The following is a 19046-nucleotide window of genomic DNA, read 5'->3' as shown; positions in this document are numbered from 1 at the left end:
ATTTGTATCTAGTATAGATCATCTCTTTTATGAGAACCTTTGGGAGAAATTTCTCAGGCACTATGTCACCTACGAACACTTCTCAAGAAATGTGTATGCCTTTTACCTTACAGATGCCATATTCACTATAAAATTCTCTTTTATTTGGCTGTGAAACCAAGCTTTCAGAGTCCAGCCCTGGTAACTGTGGAAGGACTTAAGGCATACATTTGTAGGTACTTCCATAATCAGCTCCAAATAACTTAACTTTTTTACCTCAAATCTGTTTTTTAGAAAAATATACAACACATTGCGTTTATGTACACTTCATCAAATAAAGTGGGGTCTAAGTATTCAACAACATAAGAAACTACCATAATACACATATGTATATAAATATCAATCAACTAAAAAAAAATGTACCTCAAACAGCAGCAATTTGTTCTCTGTGTAGCTTCAACAAAATCCCAGGATGCTACTTTGTCAGCTGTCTCTTCCTCACACACACCACCTGATGAAGCTGAATACTTCCTCCTAAGATTTGAAATTATAAACTTATTTAGCATTCATTATATTTCTGTAACCCTGATTTAAGCATTAAAACTGAAATTTAAAAAATAATTTTTTTTGATTAAGGAAAAGTACTAATGACTATACTATATTTACTAGTTAACTACCAACATGTAACTTTTAAACTTGAAAATGAAAATACGTACTTGTTCTGTGCTCTGTTCATATTGCATTCTTGCCAAACTCTATCCACCACCTGACTGGCTAATTTTCTGGGTATTTTCCCACCATGATGGCTAGTACTATCCGAGTTGAAGCCATCAGATACTGAAGAAAATTTGACCCACTTCTGGGCAGACTGAGGATCAACTGAAAACAAACAAAAAAGAATAAGCTGTAGCATTATTTTGGTTTTTCAAAATTAATTAGTGATACCACTTGCCCCAGCTACCTGCTAAGGCTACTTATATTTTGAGGCAAAAAGTATAGTATTTCACTTAACATACAGAAAGCAAAAAATTTGAACAAGGGATGTGAATTGGATGGTAGTACTATAAAATGCTGATTTCCTGACTTGGAAGATTAAATGGTATTTATACAGGAAGGTGTTCTTAATTTTGGAAAATACACTGAGTACTTAGGGGTAAGGGACATCATGCCCACAGCTTCTCTCATGTGATGCATAAGAAGACCAGTGATAATGAATGTATACATACAGAGAAGGTAATGAAGCAAATGTTAACAGTTTGGGAATGTGGAGGGAGTTCCTTGTACAGTATCTGCAAACTCTTCTCTAATTTTCAAGTTACTTCAAAATAATTATTTAATTAAATGTTTACTGTACTCAAAATAAGACTTAAACACTAGAGCTAACAAAACAAATTAGAACAATACCTGTCTGGACTTCCTCAGGAGATGTAGGTGGTGTAAGAGTAACCGAAGACATAGCAGGATCTCTTGTAGTAGCAGGCACTTGGTGGACACCCAAGCATGAAGTTGAACAGTGAGAAGATCCCACAGAGCTTGGAGTGGGAATGTCTGATTGAGGGACCAGAACAAAGCATGCTGGGTAGATCATTCGGACACCAGCTAAAAGGAAATAAAGACAGAAAAACCAACAACTAATGTGACTATAGTGGCATTAGCCTCATTCAAAAATTCTGTAATAAAAAAGATATAATAAAATCACACTTAAGTAATAATATAGTTAATATATTTTTATAAATATATGCTCTTTTGGTATAAGGTTGTTCTGCAAGAAACCACAAGAAGCTGTCAGTAGTGGCTACCTTCATTGAGAGAGACAAGTAACTTTCTCTTTTCATTTTTGGATTTTCTAATCACAAATGCACATTACCTGCTTTTAAATCCTTATTTGCATATTTAACCAACTATAAGGTGCATTAAAATTTCTTTTAAAAGTTTAACAAAGGTCATCTTGGCACTAGAATTATGGACCATTTTGTTTTCTTCTTTATATGTTGCTGTTTAAAAGGCCTAAAACAAATTTGTGTTTTGCTTCTGCTTTTGTCACAACTACTCTAATAGTAAATTGAATGCTGGTATTTCTATAAAAAAAACTGCCTAATACTCCAACTAAGGCAATTTCATGTGTAACATTACCATATGATCCCCTTAAATAGATTATTATAGATTCTTTTTTATTTTTACTTTTTTAGCGAGAGAGAGAGAGACAGATAGACAGGAAGGAAGAGATGAGAAGTGTCAACTCATAGCTGTGACACTTTAGTTGTTCATTGATTGCTTTCTCATATGTGCCTTGACTGGGGGCTCAAGCCAGTGACCATGGGGTCATGTCTATGATCCCACACTCAAGCTGGTGAGCCTGCACTTAAGCCAGCAACCTCAGGGCTTCAAACCTGGGTCCTCAGCATCCTAGGTTGACCACTCTATCCACTGTGCCACCACCTTCTCAGGCCAGTATTGTTGATTCTAATCCAAATGATCTGCTCAATTATACATTCCCACACTTCCCATGTCTAAGGTGGGGTATATGTCTTCATCCCATTGTTAGGACTGGTTTTGTAATTTGCTCTGGAATATAAATGCATGTGCTATATGTCACAACTAAAAAGGAGATCTAATTTAAATGTGCTTGTAGGATCAGTACAGCCTCTCTTACTTCTGTCTCTGCCTTATTAACCTAGGTCCTTGAATGAGAAGACATATAGAATAGAGGCAATCTGAATAAGATGACCTGGGCAAAAGAGATGAAAGCCCCAGTTATTTTGATACATATTATATTCTGTCTACTAAGTTATCAGAGGTGACAGTTTCACCAAATGTTAAAATACTACATAACACAGGTTGTTAACTTTTCAGCCTCCAAATATTATTCATTCAATTATTTTCTTCCCACTTTAGCATGCTTTCCTTCAGGTATAATGTATTTCCCTGTTCCAATGACTTTGGCTTGACCATGTCACAAATTTTGTCAAATGGGATATAAGCAGATGTATCCTGGTAGAAGCTTTAAACAAGATAATTACACTAAGTCCCTACCATTCCTCTGTTCTTTTAAGAACAGCATGTCCCAGATATTAGGTACCACTTGAACATAGATTACAGAATAAGAAAATGCAAGAAGCCGCCCCATAACTAAGCTGAAGCCCTTATGTAATGTGAGCAGAAAATAAGGAAGAAATAAATGTTTGGTGTTAAAAAGTCACTAAGGTGTTGCAGCTGTTTATTATTTAGTCAAATCTAACTAATACATAGTTATGTATTTTCCCCTTACGATTAATACTCAGAATCAGCCCTGGCCGGTTGACTCAGCGGTATAGCATCGGCCCAACGTGTAGATGCCTCAGGTTCAATTCCCAGTCAGGGCATACAGGAGAAGCAACCATCTGCTACTCCACTACTTCCCCTTTCCCTTCTCTATCTCTCTTCCCCTTCCACAGCCATTGCTCATTTGGAGCAGGTTGGCCCCAGGCACTGAGGGTGGCTCCATGGCCTCACCTCAGGTGCTAAAATGGCTCGGTTGCTAAGCAACAGAACAACAGCCCCAGATGGGGACAGCATCACCCCATAGGGGCTTGCCATGTGGATTCTGGTCAGGGTGCATGCAGAAGTCTTTCTGCCTCCCCATTTCTCTCTTAAGAAAAAAAATATACTCAGAATCCGTACCAACAAGAACTTCTACTGCAGCTAAGGAATCATCTTCCCAATCCATATCTTCCTGTTTTTCTTCAGACATCTCCTTCAAGCAAGATGAGATAGGATAGAATTGTTTCCATTCACCAATGAGTTTCTTTGTAGCTGAATCGGACATCTTGAATGCCTGTCCTGTGAGAGTGCCATTTAGTCCAAATGGACTTAAGATAACTAGAAACCCAAAACAGAATTAAGTAAGTGACTAAAGACTGTTACAATAACATCACACTGAACAGCATGGTAAGTAATTATGTAGTTCTAAAAAGGTGTTAAAAGAAAGCCATAATGATCATTTCTGAGAAAATAAATTTATTGTACTTCATTATTGTAAAGATGTGGACAAAACTGAGTTTATTATAAAACTTAAAATGGTCTACCCAAAAATCTCAGATGGCGAGAATTTCACAGTGAACAGGACTATTTGTCTATCCTTTAATTTATCCTGACTTCCACTAGGGAAAAACAATTTGAGGAAAAACAATGTGTATATATAAATCTAAGTACTTACTATGCAATGATATACATTTGTAAAAAACAAATACTAGGCTTAGAATTAAAACAAGAACACACTACCAGTCCTTAAAAATAAATTGGAAAGCTTATAAAAAAGTAGTTCCTCTAAGTAAATCATACCAAAGTCCCTGTGATAAATGTTAAAAATAACTATGTGACTTGACACACAAGATGAACACAAAAACATAATCTGTTACTTGCTATTTAAAAACAAAACAAAAAAACGTTCAAATATGCTGCCATTCAAGTACAAGATTTTTTTAGAATATTGGTATTAAAAAACATATTTCATTGACTTAATATTCTAATGGGGAAGAAAAAAGTAAACTACATCAGAACCATAATTAGGCTAAATCTCATTAATCCCAAAACTTCAAATGACCAATTTCAATAAGAATTTTCTGGAGATAACAATAAATGATCAAATACCTAAGCCATCAAAATAATCTACCTTGAAATGGGCTATTAGACTGTTGAGCAAGGGTGATATGCTCTTCACTAAGAAGGTACACAGGTTGATGTTGGTTAATTTCCACACTGGTACAAACATTGCTGTCTCCATGCAAGAAAAAGGTGAAAGAGCAGGACAAGTGTTCACTAATAAAGAAGGAAAAGTTGTATTTTAGTAATAGGCCAAAAAATATCAATTTGCTTTTCTCTATTATGAAGTTATACCACAACAATGCATATTCTCCTTAACCTAGAAATGTTACTTTATCATTTGAAGGAAAAAAAACACACAGATATGAGCCAAGATTTAGCTATAAGAGATGTTCTTCATCTTTCTACCACTCATAGTAGAAAAAGCTGCAAATAGAGAAACCAGTTAAGTAAGTTAGGAACACACACACACACTTATAGCCACCAAAATAAGTTAAAGGTAGGGATTAAATTTAATGGAAAGGGTAGGCTATCAAAATAGTAGTCTCAATTTTTTTTAAAGAGGAAAAGAAAAAAGTTTTTTGGCAAAAGTCAAGGATGCAACAGAATCAAGGGTGACCTATTTTTATTTCTGTTCATTTCCCCACTATATAAAAAATTAAATACAAATATATTACCTCATTTTATTATTTCTGAAATTGGGCTACATGCAATCAGTCAAGCATTAAATGTACTTGTCCTTCCCCCAGTCCCAACAAAGTTACTTTAAAACAAACATGGGTCTTACAATTTAAGGCATCCTAAAATCAAAGCTACATGCAAAGCAGAACATCTTATGAAATTCAGATGTGGTCTGGTACACAGGTAAGAAAATAAATAAAAGTACCCAAGAAAAAGAAAGCATATGTGTCCTTAAGATACAATTTAGAAGGGTCAAGTGGTCCAAAAGAAATGATATTGTACACTAAGAAGAATCTACTTTTCTTATTCCTTCTCCATACATTTATATTAATATTGATTTAACCAGGTCTTTAAAGTAGAATATGCCTGAAACCTATGTACTCTTGTTGATCAATGTCACCCCATTAAATTTAATTTTCTTTTTCTTTCTTTCTTTTTTTTTTTTGTATTCTTCTTAAGCTGGAAACGGGGAGAGACAGTCAGACAGACTCCCGCATGCGCCCCACCAGGATCCACCCGGCACGCCCACCAGGGGCGATGCTCTGCCGCGACCAGAGCCACTCTAGCGCCTGGGGCAGAGGCCAAGGAGCCATCCCCAGCGCCCGGGACATCTTTGCTCCAATGGAGCCTTGGCTGCGGGAGGGGAAGAGAGAGACAGAGAGGAAGGAGGGGGTGGGGGTGGAGAAGCAAATGGGCGCTTCTCCTATGTGCCCTGGCCGGGAATCGAACCCAGGTCCCCCGCACGCCAGGCCGACGCTCTACCACTGAGCCAACCGGCCAGGGCAAATTTAATTTTCTTAAAAAATAAAAATAGAATAAGCTCAAAGCCTCTTGTATAAGTCCACTTGAATTATTCTGGACAAGGAAGGCAAGGGCAATACACATTAAAATTAAGTTATAGTAAAAGTAATACTATAGCTAACAGAACACAGGAAAGAGGTGAAGAGCAAGACAGAGCCAAAATGGTCTTCATCGAATATATATAGAGTGGGGCAAAAGTAGGTTTATAGACTGACTGGTGGTGGCAGAGTGGATAGAGCATCGACCTGGGATACTGAGGTCCCAAATTCGAAACCCAGAGGTTGCAGCTTGAGCACAGGTTCGGCCAGCTTGAGTGCAGTGTCACTGGCTTGAGTGTGGGATCATATTGATGGTTATTGGCTTGAGCCCAAAGGTCGCTAGCTTGAGGCCAAGATCACTGGCTTAAGCAAGGGCTCACTGGCTACACTGGAGTCCACCCCGCTCCCCATGTCAAGGAACATATGAAAAGCAATCATGAACTAAAGAGCTGTAACTACCAAGTGATACTTCTCATCTCTCTCCCTTCCTCTCGCCCCAACTATGAGTTGATGCTTCTCATTTCTCTCTTTCCCCTATCTAAAAAAAAGAATCAACCAATGAACTCATAAATAAATGGGACAACAAATTGATATTTCTTTCTCTGTCTCTCCTCCCTTCCTCTCTAAAATAAATTTAAAAATAAAAGTGTGACTTTTTTTTTTTTTGTATTTTTCTGAAGTTGGAAACGGGGAGGCAGTCAGACAGACTCCCGCATGCCCCCGACCGGGATCCACCCGGCATGCCCACCAGGGGGTGATGCTCTGCCCATCTGGGGCGTCGCTCTGCCACAATTAGAGCCATTCTAGTGCCTGAGGCAGAGGCCACAGAGCCACCCTCAGCGCCCGGGCAAACTCTGCTCCAAAGGAGCCTTGGCTGCGGGAGGGAAGAGAGAGACAGAGAGGAAATAGGGGGGGAGGGGTGGAGAAGCGGATGGGCGCTTCTCCTGTGTGCCCTGGCTGGGAATTGAACCCGGGACTCCTGCACGCCGGGCCGACGCTCTACCACTGAGGCAACCGGCCAGGGCCAAAAGTGTGATTCTTAATACCCTATGGTAAGAATACAAACTTGAGCCCTTGCCGGAGAGCTCAGTTGGTTAGAGCATCATCCCGAAGTACAGAGGCTGCCGGTGACGTTCCTGTCTCTCTCTCTCTAAAAATCAATAAAATTAACATTAAAAAAATAAACATGATTTTTTATACCAATTGAAATATCAGTATTTCTTTTTTTTTTTTTTTTTTTTTTTGTATTTTTCTGAAGCTGGAAACGGGGAGAGACAGTCAGACAGACTCCCGCATGCACCCGACCGGGATCCACCCAGCACGCCCACCAGGGGCAACGCTCTGCCCCTCCGGGGCGTCGCTCTGTTGCGACCAGAGCCACTCTAGCGCCTGGGGCAGAGGCCAAGGAGCCATCCCCAGCGCCCGGGCCATCTTTGCTCCAATGGAGCCTCGGCTGCAGGAGGGGAAGAGAGAGACAGAGGGGGGGGGGGGAAATATCAGTATTTTTTTAAATTATCCCTAAGTCTCCATACATTTACTTTTCTCAAAGAAGGTATCTCATACAAACAAACTTATATGCAACTAGTTTTGTAACTATTATGTTGAAATACATATGTAGCCATATTTGTGCTTTTCTTTCAAGTATCCTCTCTTCTGACACAGTTCTATAATTAAGGTTGAGCTATAAAGCATATAAATACACAATATAATTTCTGAATAGTATTATCTTAGTAAACCACTAATATTTAATTTCTACGAGGGATATGCCCATTATATGTATTGAAACAAAACAGGCAAAAAGAAATCAATTTTCAAGGCATTTTTCTCTCTAAACAATAAAAAAAGGACATGAAAATTTAAAAAGAAGACAAAAATGCTTTTACAAAGAAAGGAAAGCACTGGCTGAATAGCTCGGCTCATGAGAGCATTGGCCTGAAGCACTGCGATTGCCAGTTTAATCCCCAGTCTGGGCACATGCAGGAATGGATTGATATTCCTGTTGCTCTTCCTTTCGGACTAAAAATCCATAAATAAAAATAACCAGACCAGGTAGTGGCACAGTGGATAGAGTATCGGACTGGGATGTAGAGGACCCAGGTTCGAAACCTCTAGGTTGCCAGCTTGAGCATGGGCTCACCAGCTTGAGTACGGGGATACTAGCTTGAGCGTGGGATCATAGACATGACCCCATCCATGGTTGCTGGCTTGAGCAAGGGGTCACTAGCAAGTGACCCCTTCTGTAGCCCCTCCAGTCAAGACACATAAGGGAAAGCAATCACTGAACAAGTAAGGAGCTGCAAGAAGAGCTGATGCTTCTCATCTCTCTCCCTTCCTGTCTGTCTATCTGTCCCCCTCTCTCTGTTTGTCAAAAATCAATAAATAATTCTAAAAAAAGGAATGGGAAGAGAAGGAGGGAAAAAATAAACTGTTAAGAAAAATTCATATTCAGCTGGTTAGAATGACTATATTTTTTAATATTATAAGCTTTTTACAGGTTTCTCAGGAAATTGTAGAAGGCAAAAAAATTTCTTAGTAGAGATAAAGTTTAAGAGTTTAAAGGGGGGAATTACTAAAACTACTTATGTCAAGGAAAACATTTATTAAGGAAGTGACTCAAGCAAGAATAATCTATTACGTAGAGAAATTGTAATCTGATTAGTTTTAGGGATCAAATGATTGTGAATGCTGTGTCCTTACTCAGTAACTGAATAGCAGATTTTAAAATCTAAATTGCAAATATTTCCAACATTTGCAAGTAAAAACAACAACCTAAAACAGTCTCATGATGTTTCTTTAAAAGACAAAGAAGATAAGCGATCTGAATTTTAAATCCTTATATTTACTGTTCGTTTAATCAGTGAAGTATAGTTCTTACAAATACAGCTTTCAACTATGTGTTTCATTTCATACATAAAATATTAAATGAAAATAAAAAGATACTCAAAATGTATTTTTGCTATGACATAAAAAGCAAATAATGTGACTAAAAGCTTTCCTCAAGAGATTATTATAACCTGGGACATATTAAATACTATTTAATAAAAACATTAAATTCTAGTAAGTATTACTTAAGAAAATAAATATAATCTAATATATACAAAAATCATGACCCATAAAAATGAAGGCTGAATATAGCCCTCCCATATGTCCGTCCAATGCACTTGACCATCTTTAATAACTTTTAAACCAGAAAAGAAAATTTGGCTCTCTGATGTAAAGTGATCCATTTGTCTCAAAGGGGTCTTTGTAAAAACCCCATACTTCAACATGCAAAACATATATATACTAAGTCTCTCCATTCTGTTTACCTGCACTGCCTTACATACAACTTACAGTGTAAGTTGTATATGATTATAGAAAAAGATTGGCCCTGGCTTGTTGGCTCAGTGGTAGAGCATCGGCCCAGCATGTGGATATTCCGAGTTTGATACCCATCAGGGCATATAGGAAAAGCAACAATCTGCTTCTCCACCCCTCCTCCTATCTAGCCCTGTACCTCCTGCAGCCATGGCAGACTGGTTCAAGTGCACTGGCCCCAGGCGCTGAGGATGGCTTTGTGGAGCCTCTACCTCAGGCACTAAAAGACAGCTCAGTTGTGAACATGGCCCCAGATGGGCAAAGCATGGGTCCCAGACAGGAGTTGCTAGTGGATCCCAGTCAGGAATCTCTCTCTTCTCCTTTCACTTGGAAAAGAAAGAAAAACATTACCTCCTATACTGCTAGCATGTTCCCAATACAAGGGTGAGAAAAAGTGCTTTACAGTTGTGAATTACAACAGTTTATTCTTGTATTATTATTTATTAATTATTGTATTATCGTCCATACAACTATAAACCTACTTTGCCCACCCCTGTATAGTCTGATCTAATTATAAATGATTTAAAATAAACCAAGTTTGTACATGAGCTAGGAGAAAAACTAAACATTCTAAATACGGGATAAAATTTCTGAAATTCTGATATTGAGGGCAATGTTCTAGTCAAAGAATAGTAAGTAATACTGCCCTACGAAATTCAGAATGGCTCTTCAAGGAAAGATATCATTGATAAAATCACCTCAAACATTTTTTTGGTACTTATCACTTAAAAAAGTAAATTCAAAAAAATACATATAACTACAATGAGAATCCAAGATACTGTTAACTACTATAATGTTACTGTAGAGTATACCATTGCTCACCAGGAGCTTACACTGTAATAACCAAAACCAAAAAGGTAAGAGTGAGGCAGAGGAAACTTGAACAATCATGTTGTTAAAAAAAAAAAAAAAAAAAAAAAGTTACTCATTTAAGTACTAAAATGAAACAAGACTATTTCTAAGAAAGAACATGAAAATATGCTTTTAAATTAAAGCTAGCTGTTCTGTAAGATTAATGTGTTTACTGCTTTAGGAGGTGCCACACAATCTATTTTTTGGCATTTCTGTTATATAGGTACAGAAACATGGTATCTGATTTTGCTAGTAGGGAATTCAAAGCACAGAGAAATTAGATGGCTTATGATCATAAAACTAGTTAAGTTTTGGCTTAAAGCCATTGTCATCCTAACCACCAATTAAAAATGGGTAAAGGACTTGACAGTTATTGAAAGAAATTGTACTAATGACCCATGAAAAGATGTTCAATATCACTAATCATTAAGGAAATGCAAACCAAAACTACAGTGAGATACTACTTTATATCCATAAAGATAAGAAGAAAGGAGGGAAGAGAAGAAAGGAAAAAGAAAAAGAGGATGTGGAAAAACTGAAACCTTCCTGCATTGCAGGTAGAATGTAAAATGGAGAAGCCACTATGAGAGTATGGTGATTACTTTAAAAAACTAAGACAGAATTACTTTATGACCCACCAATTTCACTTTTGGGTATATTCCCAAAAGAACTGAAAGCAAGGACTTGAACAGATATCTGAACACCAATATTTAGGGCAGCATTATTCAAAATAGACAAAAAGTGCCAACAACCCAAATGTCCACCGACAGATAAATCAATAAACAAACTGTGGTATAAAAATACAATAGAATATTATTCTATCTTAAAAAGGAAAGAAATTGTGGTGAAGCTACAACATGGATGAAAATGAGGACATTATACTGAGCGAAACAAGCCAGACACAAATACTGTATGATTGCAAATATGTATAGATGGTACCTAAAACAGTCAAATTCATTAGAGACAGAAAGTAGAATGGTGGTTACAAGGACAGGGAGAAGAGAAAAATAAGAGTTACTATAATGGGCAGATTTTGAGCTTGAGATGATGAAAAAGTTATACAGATAGTGGTGATGGCTGAACAATGTGAACAACGAAAAATGGTTAAAATAGCAAATTTGGTTGTGTATTTTACCACCATTTAAAAAAAGAAGGAGCCTGACCTGTGGTGGCGCAGTGGATAAAGCGTCGACCTGGAAATGCTGAGGTCGCCGGTTCGAAACCCTGGGCTTGCCTGGTCAAGGCACATATGGGAGTTGATGCTTCCAGCTCCTCCCCCCTTCTCTCTCTGTGTCTCTCCTCTCTCTCTCTCTCCCTCTCCCCCCCCCCCTCTCCTCTCTAAAATGAATAAATAAATAAAAATTAAAAAAAAAACAAAACAAGCTATAAATAAATTCTTCTTAAAAAAAAAAAAAGAAAAAAAAAAAAAGGACTTAGCCAGTAGATAGAGCACTGATCTGGTGTATGGATGCCTCAGGTTCAATTCCCAGTCACAGCACACATGATCACCTGCTCCCTCCCCCATTTTCTACCTCTTCCCCTCCCACAGCCAGTGGCTCAGTTAGTTTGAGCATGGCTCCAGGGCGCTGAGGATAGCACCACTGGACTACATTAGCCTCAAGTGCTAAAGATGGCTCAGTTGACTGGAACATCAGCACTAGATAGGGTTGCAGGGTGGATCCCACCCAGGGCACATGTGGGAGTCTGCCTCACTATTTCTGCTCCTCTCATCAAAAAGAGAAAACCTAGTCATCCTAATTCCTAGATTATTCCATTAACTCAATAGTTCCCAAATTGTCTTTTATTAGAATTACCTAGAGAGCTTTTAAAATTCTAAAGCCTAGACTACATACTCAAGTTAAAACACAAGCATCAGTGCCCTGGCCGGTTGGCTCAGCGGTAGAGCGTCGGCCTAGCGTGCGGAGGACCCGGGTTCGATTCCCAGCCAGGGCACATAGGAGAAGCGCCCATTTGCTTCTCCACCCCTCCGCCGCGCTTTCCTCTCTGTCTCTCTCTTCCCCTCCCGCAGCCAAGGCTCCATTGGAGCAAAGATGGCCCAGGCGCTGGGCATGGCTCTGTGGCCTCTGCCTCAGGCGCTAGAGTGGCTCTGGTCGCAATATGGCGATGCCCAGGATGGGCAGAGCATCGCCCCCTGGGGGCAGAGCACCGCCCCTGGTGGGCGTGCCGGGTGGATCCCGGTCGGGCGCATGCGGGAGTCTGTCTGACTGTCTCTCCCTGTTTCCAGCTTCAGAAAAAAATGAAAAAAGAAAAAAAAAAACAAAAAAAACACAAGCATCAGTAATTTTTGATCTCTCAAGGTGATTCTATGATATATCCAGACAACTTTGGGAACTACTTCATTAATCTCTATTTCTGTAGCCCTTAAAGTAGTTTTCTAAATTTCTTGATATTTACAGGTATAATCTCAATATCTGGTATTCTTAACATAGTCCCTTGAAAAAGGATCTATATTAAAATTCAGAAGACAAAACACCTTATCAGTGAATTTTATATATACTTCTGCTCACTTACTGAACACATTACTGACCTTATTATACAGTAAAGAATTCTTAGAAAGTACCAATAAATTATTTTGGATTACTATGCTTCAAGTGCTCTGCAAGTACTCTTTATAATCTTCTATTTCCCCAACATAAGTAATTCTTAACTATTCTGTTTTATTTTTTCCTATCACTTTAAAAAAGATGTAGGTATAAAAGTTATAGTGGTGCCCCGGCCGGTTGGCTCAGCGGTAGAGCGTCGGCCTAGCGTGCGGAGGACCCGGGTTCGATTCCCGGCCAGGGCACACAGGAGAAGCGTCCATATGCTTCTCCACCCCTCCGCCGCGCTTTCCTCTCTGTCTCTCCCTTCCCCTCCCGCAGCCAAGGCTCCATTGGAGCAAAGATGGCCCGGGCGCTGGGCATGGCTCTGTGGCCTCTGCCTCAGGCGCTAGAGTGGCTCTGGTTGCAACATGGCGATGCCCAGGATGGGCAGAGCATCGCCCCCTGGTGAGCAGAGCATCGCCCCTGGTGGGCGTGCTGGCTGGATCCCGGTCGGGCGCATGCGGGAGTCTGTCTGACTGTCTCTCCCTGTTTCCAGCTTCAGAAAAAAAGAAAAAAGAAAAAAAAAAGAAAAAAAAAAGTTATAGTGGTCTACAGCAGTGGTCCCCAACCCCCAGGCCGCGGACCCGTATTGGTCTGCAGAGAAAAAATAAATAACTTACATTATTTCCGTTTTATTTATATTTAAGTCTGAACGATGTTTTATTTTTAAAAAATGATCAGATTCCCTCTGTTATATCCATCTAAGACTCACTCTTGACGCTTGTCTCAGTCATGTGACACATTTATCTGTCCCACCCCCTAAAGGCTGGTCTGTGAAAATATTTTCTGACATTAAACCAGTCTGTGGCCCAAAAAAGTTTGAGGACCACTGCTCTACAGTATCCACAATGTGTAACTTTTATGCCCTATAATCAAGCTCCAACACTTGCAAGCTTTATGACCTTGGGCAAGTTAGTTAACCTCCCTGTGCTTCAGGTTTAACAACTATAAAATTGGGGTAATACAGGGTTGTTGTGAGAATTGAGCTAATGCATATTAAGCCCTAATTTCAAACACTGCCTAACCAGTTCTGCTTAAGCAAAGGTTTCTCACTTCCTTCTCCCCTTCAGGAAAATATATTTTTTTAAATTATCATTCAAATCTAAAACCAAAAGTTCAAAAGGTTTCTATGAATCTGTAGGAAGAATCAGAGTAATAAATGATAAAAACAAAAGTTTAACCTAGAAGGAAAAGAAAGAGAAAGAAGTCTTCTTTAGCACTTAGTTTTTCTCATGTTTCTAGAAAGCATGAGAATGTGGAAAACTGAGCATGGCAATCCTAATGACTCAAGCATTGTAAAAAAAATTTCATGGGTCATTAATACTATTATATCATCACTTAATATTTCAGAAATAGACTGCATAATGATCTTGATGACAGACCAGCATAGACAGCCTACAGGAAAAGAAAAAGACAGGAACTATACCCAAACTTGGCAAATACTGAGTACCCTCAGAAGTAGAGGTTCTCCACATCCACAATTGAGCGTATAATTCCAAGAGGGTTCGCAGATCGGATAGAAGATATCTTTTATTAATAAATACTACCCGGTCTGACCTGCAGGGCACAGTGGGTAAAAGTGTCAACCTGGAACGCTGAGGTCGCAGGTTCAAAACCCCAGGCTTGCCTGGTCAAGGCACATATGGGAACTGATGCTTTCTGCTCTTCCCCCCCTTCTCTCTCTCTCTGTCTCCTCTCTCAAAAAAACGAATACACAAAATCTAAAAAGAAAAAAAAAGATTTACCAGAAGACATTTAAAAAATAAAAAATTAAAAAAATAAAATAATAAATAAATACCAAGCTCAGCTCAAGCACTTGAATGTAGCCAGTTCAAATTCTCTCAGTATATTAGATTTCAAAGACTTCAAAAAATAAAGCATCTCATTAGTATCTTCACATGCAGAAATGACATTTTGGATACACTGGGTTAAATGATTAATATTAATGTCACCTTTTTAGAAACTTTTCTTTTTTAGAAAAAGACAAACAGGAAGGGAGAGAGATGAGAAGCATCAACTCATAGTGGTGGCACTTTAAGTTATTCACTGATTGCTTTCTCGTATGTGCCTTGATGGGGGGGCCTCCAGCTGAGCCATAACCCTTTGCTCAAGCCAGCGACAATGGGCTTGGCCCCACACTCAAGCTGATGAGCTCACACTCAAACAGGTGACCTCAAGGATTCAAACGTGGGTCCTCAAGAGTCCCAGGTTGACATTCTATATCCACTGTACTATCACCTGGTCAGACTCCTTTTAAAAAACTTTTTTTTTTTTTTGTATTTTTCTGAAACTGGAAATGGGGAGGCAGTCAGACAGACTCCCACATGCACCCGACCGGGATCCACCTGGCATGCCCACCAGGGGGCGATGCTCTGCCCATCTGGGGCGTTGCTCTGCTGCAACCAGAGCCATTCTAGCGCCTGAGGCAGAGGCCACAGAGCCATCCTCAAGCACCCAGGCCAACTTTGCTCCAATGGAGCCTTGGCTGCGGGAGGGGAAGAGAGAGACAGAGAGGAAGGAGAGGGGGAGGGGTAGAGAAGCAGATGGGTGCTTCTCCTGTGTGCCCTGGCCAGGAATCGAACCCGGGACTCCTGCTCGCCAGGCCGACGCTCTAGCACTGAGCCAACCGGCCAGGGCTGTAATCCTCTGTAGTTTAAATCTGTTAGAAGATTCAATTCCAGGTAGTTGTTGAATTAGTGAGGTTTTGAGAGATAAGGAACAGTACTTACTGAATAAGATGGAATGTTAAGAAGAGAAAATGAAAAAAATTTATTAGTTTTTCCTAATTTATGAAATAAACATTTGGTTGTTTTTGTAATCCATTATTATTTTTTTTTAATGTTTATTTTATTGATTTTAGAGAGAGTGGAAGGGAGAGAGACATAGAACCTGGGACTCCTGCATGCCAGGCCGACGCTCTACCACTGAGCCAACTGGCCAAGGCCTTAAAAACCTTTTTAATGCTCCTACTAAGAGTTAACATTACATAATGTAACTCACATTATATTTAAAAAAAAATTTTTTTTAATTTATTGATTTTATAGAAACATTGTTCTACTGCCCTACCTAGCCATGCATTTCATTCATTGGTTGATTTCTGTATGTGCCCTGACCAGGGAACAAATCTGCAACCTTGGGTATGGGGATGATGCTCTAACCAAGGCAGCTACCTGGCCAGGGCTTCACATTAAATTTCTATTAAATAGCACTTAGAAGACAAAAAGATGGGAAATAAGTCCTTAGAAAACATAATAGTGATAGCTCTTAGCTTCTCTATAAGTTCAGATTTTTAGAGGTATTCAGGAACCCAACCAAAGAACATCATAAAGCTATATAAAATGGCTAACAGATCTCCAGAGGAGACTTAAATTTTATGGTGCTTATATTTAATTAAAATGTTAGAGGGCCTGACCAGGCGGTGGCGCAGTGGGTAGAGCATTGGACTGGGATGCGGAAGACCCAGGTTCGAGACCCCAAGGTCTCCAATTTGAGCGCAGGCTCATCTGGTTTGAGCAAAAAGCTCACCAGCTTGAGCCCAACATCGCTGGCTCAAGCAAGGGGTTGCTCGGTCTGCTGAAGGCCCGCGGTCAAGGCACATATGAGAAAGCAATCAATGAACAACTAAGGTGTTGCAATGCACAATGAAAAACTAATGATTGATGCTTCTCATCTCTCCGTTCCTGTCTGTCCCTGTCTACCCCTCTCTCTGACTCTTTCTCTTTCTCTGTCTCTGTAAAAAGAAAAAAGAAAAAAAGAAAAATAAAAGTCTGCCTTAATTAAAAAAAAAATGTTAGAGATAAAGGACTAAGGAAAAGCCATCAGTGTAGTAAAAGATACACACAGCTTGATGGGTGAAATTTAAGCATATTCTTTCATGTATTGCCTTAGAAACAAAAACAAAATCAACCCTGACCAACTTCTTCAATGAAGCTCTCAAAGTATTCTTTTAGGTATAACTGTAAAGACCCTGGTGAAAGTAACATCATTCAAAAGAACTTTCTGCAATTATAGAAATATTCTACATCTACACTACTCAATACCAGACACAGGAGCACTTGAACTGTGGTTTGTGCAACTAAGAGACTGAATGTTTTGGGGGTTTTATAAATTATATTAATTGAAATTAAAATAGTCACAAGTGGCTGATGGCTACTACGCTAAACAGTATAGTTTTAAAACTTTCTTTAAAAAATAATTAATTCCCTTATGTTGCCCTAATATTCCAGTTACAACTAATTTCATACAAATACTTAGGGATGTACTCTTCTCCTTCCTGTGAACTCATTTGCCTGCTTCGCCCCCATAAGACAAAAATATCTCTGTGGACTAGGCTGTTTGCTAATACTTAACCCTTAATTCCAGGACCCAAAATAAGGGCTTAGAACATATAGAACCAGATATTTGTTCCTATCACCTTAATGTCATATACTCAGCAAGGATTTATTTATACTATCCTGTGAGTAGGTATGTGTGAATTGTGTGTATTGTGTGAGTGTACCCTACATTGAAAATTGAGGTTAAAGATAACTATATTACATAGTTGAGTAAAAATCTCCAAGTAAATTTATCAACTAAGCAATGTTTTTTTTCCATAGAAAAAAATATATATGGCTACATCTTTGGTTGAGAGAATGGGGTAAAGTTAAAGTATATTAAAATCAAAGATGTTCCTTATTAACTTATCCTCTCGTACAATCTCAACTGCTACTTAACAGACTTCCTAGGTCAATACATAGAGTAAGACACTGAACTAGCTGTCTTAAAATGTTTACTAGCTTTCTATCCTGGGTAACTTCCTAAAAGTATTTATAAAATTCTTACTTAATATACAAACTTAACTGTTTACTCACCTAAACTGCTGTAACAGATTTGATTCAATATGACAAAATGTTTAACTAAAACAAACAAGAAAGTTCTTTTCAAAATAATCTGATTCAAATGTGCTTAAACATAATAAATTTATAACAGTTTTTACTAAGGAACTATTGTAAATCTATGGTACGTCACTGGTTCCTTCTATAGCCCATTTACCAGTGGTTTCACTAGCAAACAGTGACTACAGTGTAGGAAAACACCTACACTGTTCAAGACCAAAAAAAACTGGTTATGCTTTTAACAAAATATCTGAAGATTAGTAATTCTTTTAAATTTCTTTGACAAGTTTGTTCCAGTGATTAATTATCCCGATAGTTGAGGGGCTCTTTACAGCTAACCTAGCTGTACCACAAGATTTAATTCTATTTCCTCTCTTTCCTGAAGACTGTTAACAGTTAACCAGACAATTTTAAATACATGAAGTCCAGATTATTAAAAGATGAAAGTCAATATTTATGGGGGGAAAAAAAGGAGGAAGAAGAAAATAAATAAGGTCAGGAATATTATTTTCTCCTTTGTTCAAAACAAACCAGTTTCACAGTACAAATTTTACTCCTTGACAACTGCTAATTCTTTCTAAGAATGTTTCTACAGGCCCTGGTCAGCTGGCTCAGTGGATAGAGTGTCAGCCCAGCATACAGAAGTCTCAGGGTTTGATCCCTGGTCAGGGCACAAATAAGAAGCGACAACCATCTGCTTCTCTTCCCCTCCTTCTCCCACTTCATACTAGCTTCCCCTCTCAGAGCCAGTGGCTCGACTGGCTCGAGTGTGGCCCTGTGCGCTGAGGATAGCTCAGTTGGTTCAACCATCAGCCCCAGTCGGTCCAGGTCAGGACACATGCAGCAGTCTATCTCTGCTCCTCTCACATTAAAAAAAATAAAAGAATATTTATACAATTTACCTGTAAACAAAAATAGTAGATATGATGGTCCTTAATGAATTAGTTTCATAATGGCCTAGAAATGCATTAATTTACAATCCAATCTTGATCCACCATCCTAATATCATTCCATTGAATTCAGTGGAAAAGCAAGTAGTCCCAATTCATAATTAAAAGAAGTTAAGAGACATATCTGCTTGATTTTTTTTCTACTTGCTTTTCTAAAGGGAGGGAAGGTGACAGGGAAGTGCCTATGAAAAAAGATTTGAGGATCAGCATTTATCTTTCCTGGATAAAGTCAGTTTTGTATAATTATGCTTCAAGAGTAATTCAAAAGAGCATATACTATTTCTGGTACCATTCCACTTAAGAACACACAATTTCAATTTAGCTCCCCTT

The 19046-nt window shown here is 38.8% G+C and overlaps 1 protein-coding gene across 1 annotated transcript in view; it reads right to left on the bottom strand.

Annotated features, from left to right (window-relative positions):
- MED13 (mediator complex subunit 13) overlaps positions 1–19046 on the bottom strand; it is a 118132-nt gene that overhangs the window by 79736 nt on the left and 19350 nt on the right. The window contains exons 4-8 of the mRNA XM_066262731.1: positions 4631–4776; positions 3640–3837; positions 1384–1578; positions 696–858; positions 403–513 (exon numbers count right to left, since the gene is read on the bottom strand). Coding sequence (XP_066118828.1) covers positions 403–513; positions 696–858; positions 1384–1578; positions 3640–3837; positions 4631–4776 — 813 coding nt within the window. The remainder of the gene's footprint in view (positions 1–402; positions 514–695; positions 859–1383; positions 1579–3639; positions 3838–4630; positions 4777–19046) is intronic.

Source organism: Saccopteryx bilineata, chromosome 2, assembly GCF_036850765.1.
Source record: "Saccopteryx bilineata isolate mSacBil1 chromosome 2, mSacBil1_pri_phased_curated, whole genome shotgun sequence".
NCBI classification, from domain to species: domain Eukaryota; kingdom Metazoa; phylum Chordata; class Mammalia; order Chiroptera; family Emballonuridae; genus Saccopteryx; species Saccopteryx bilineata.
Note: the sequence above shows the minus strand (reverse complement) of the source record. Positions and strands in the feature narration are given on the sequence as shown.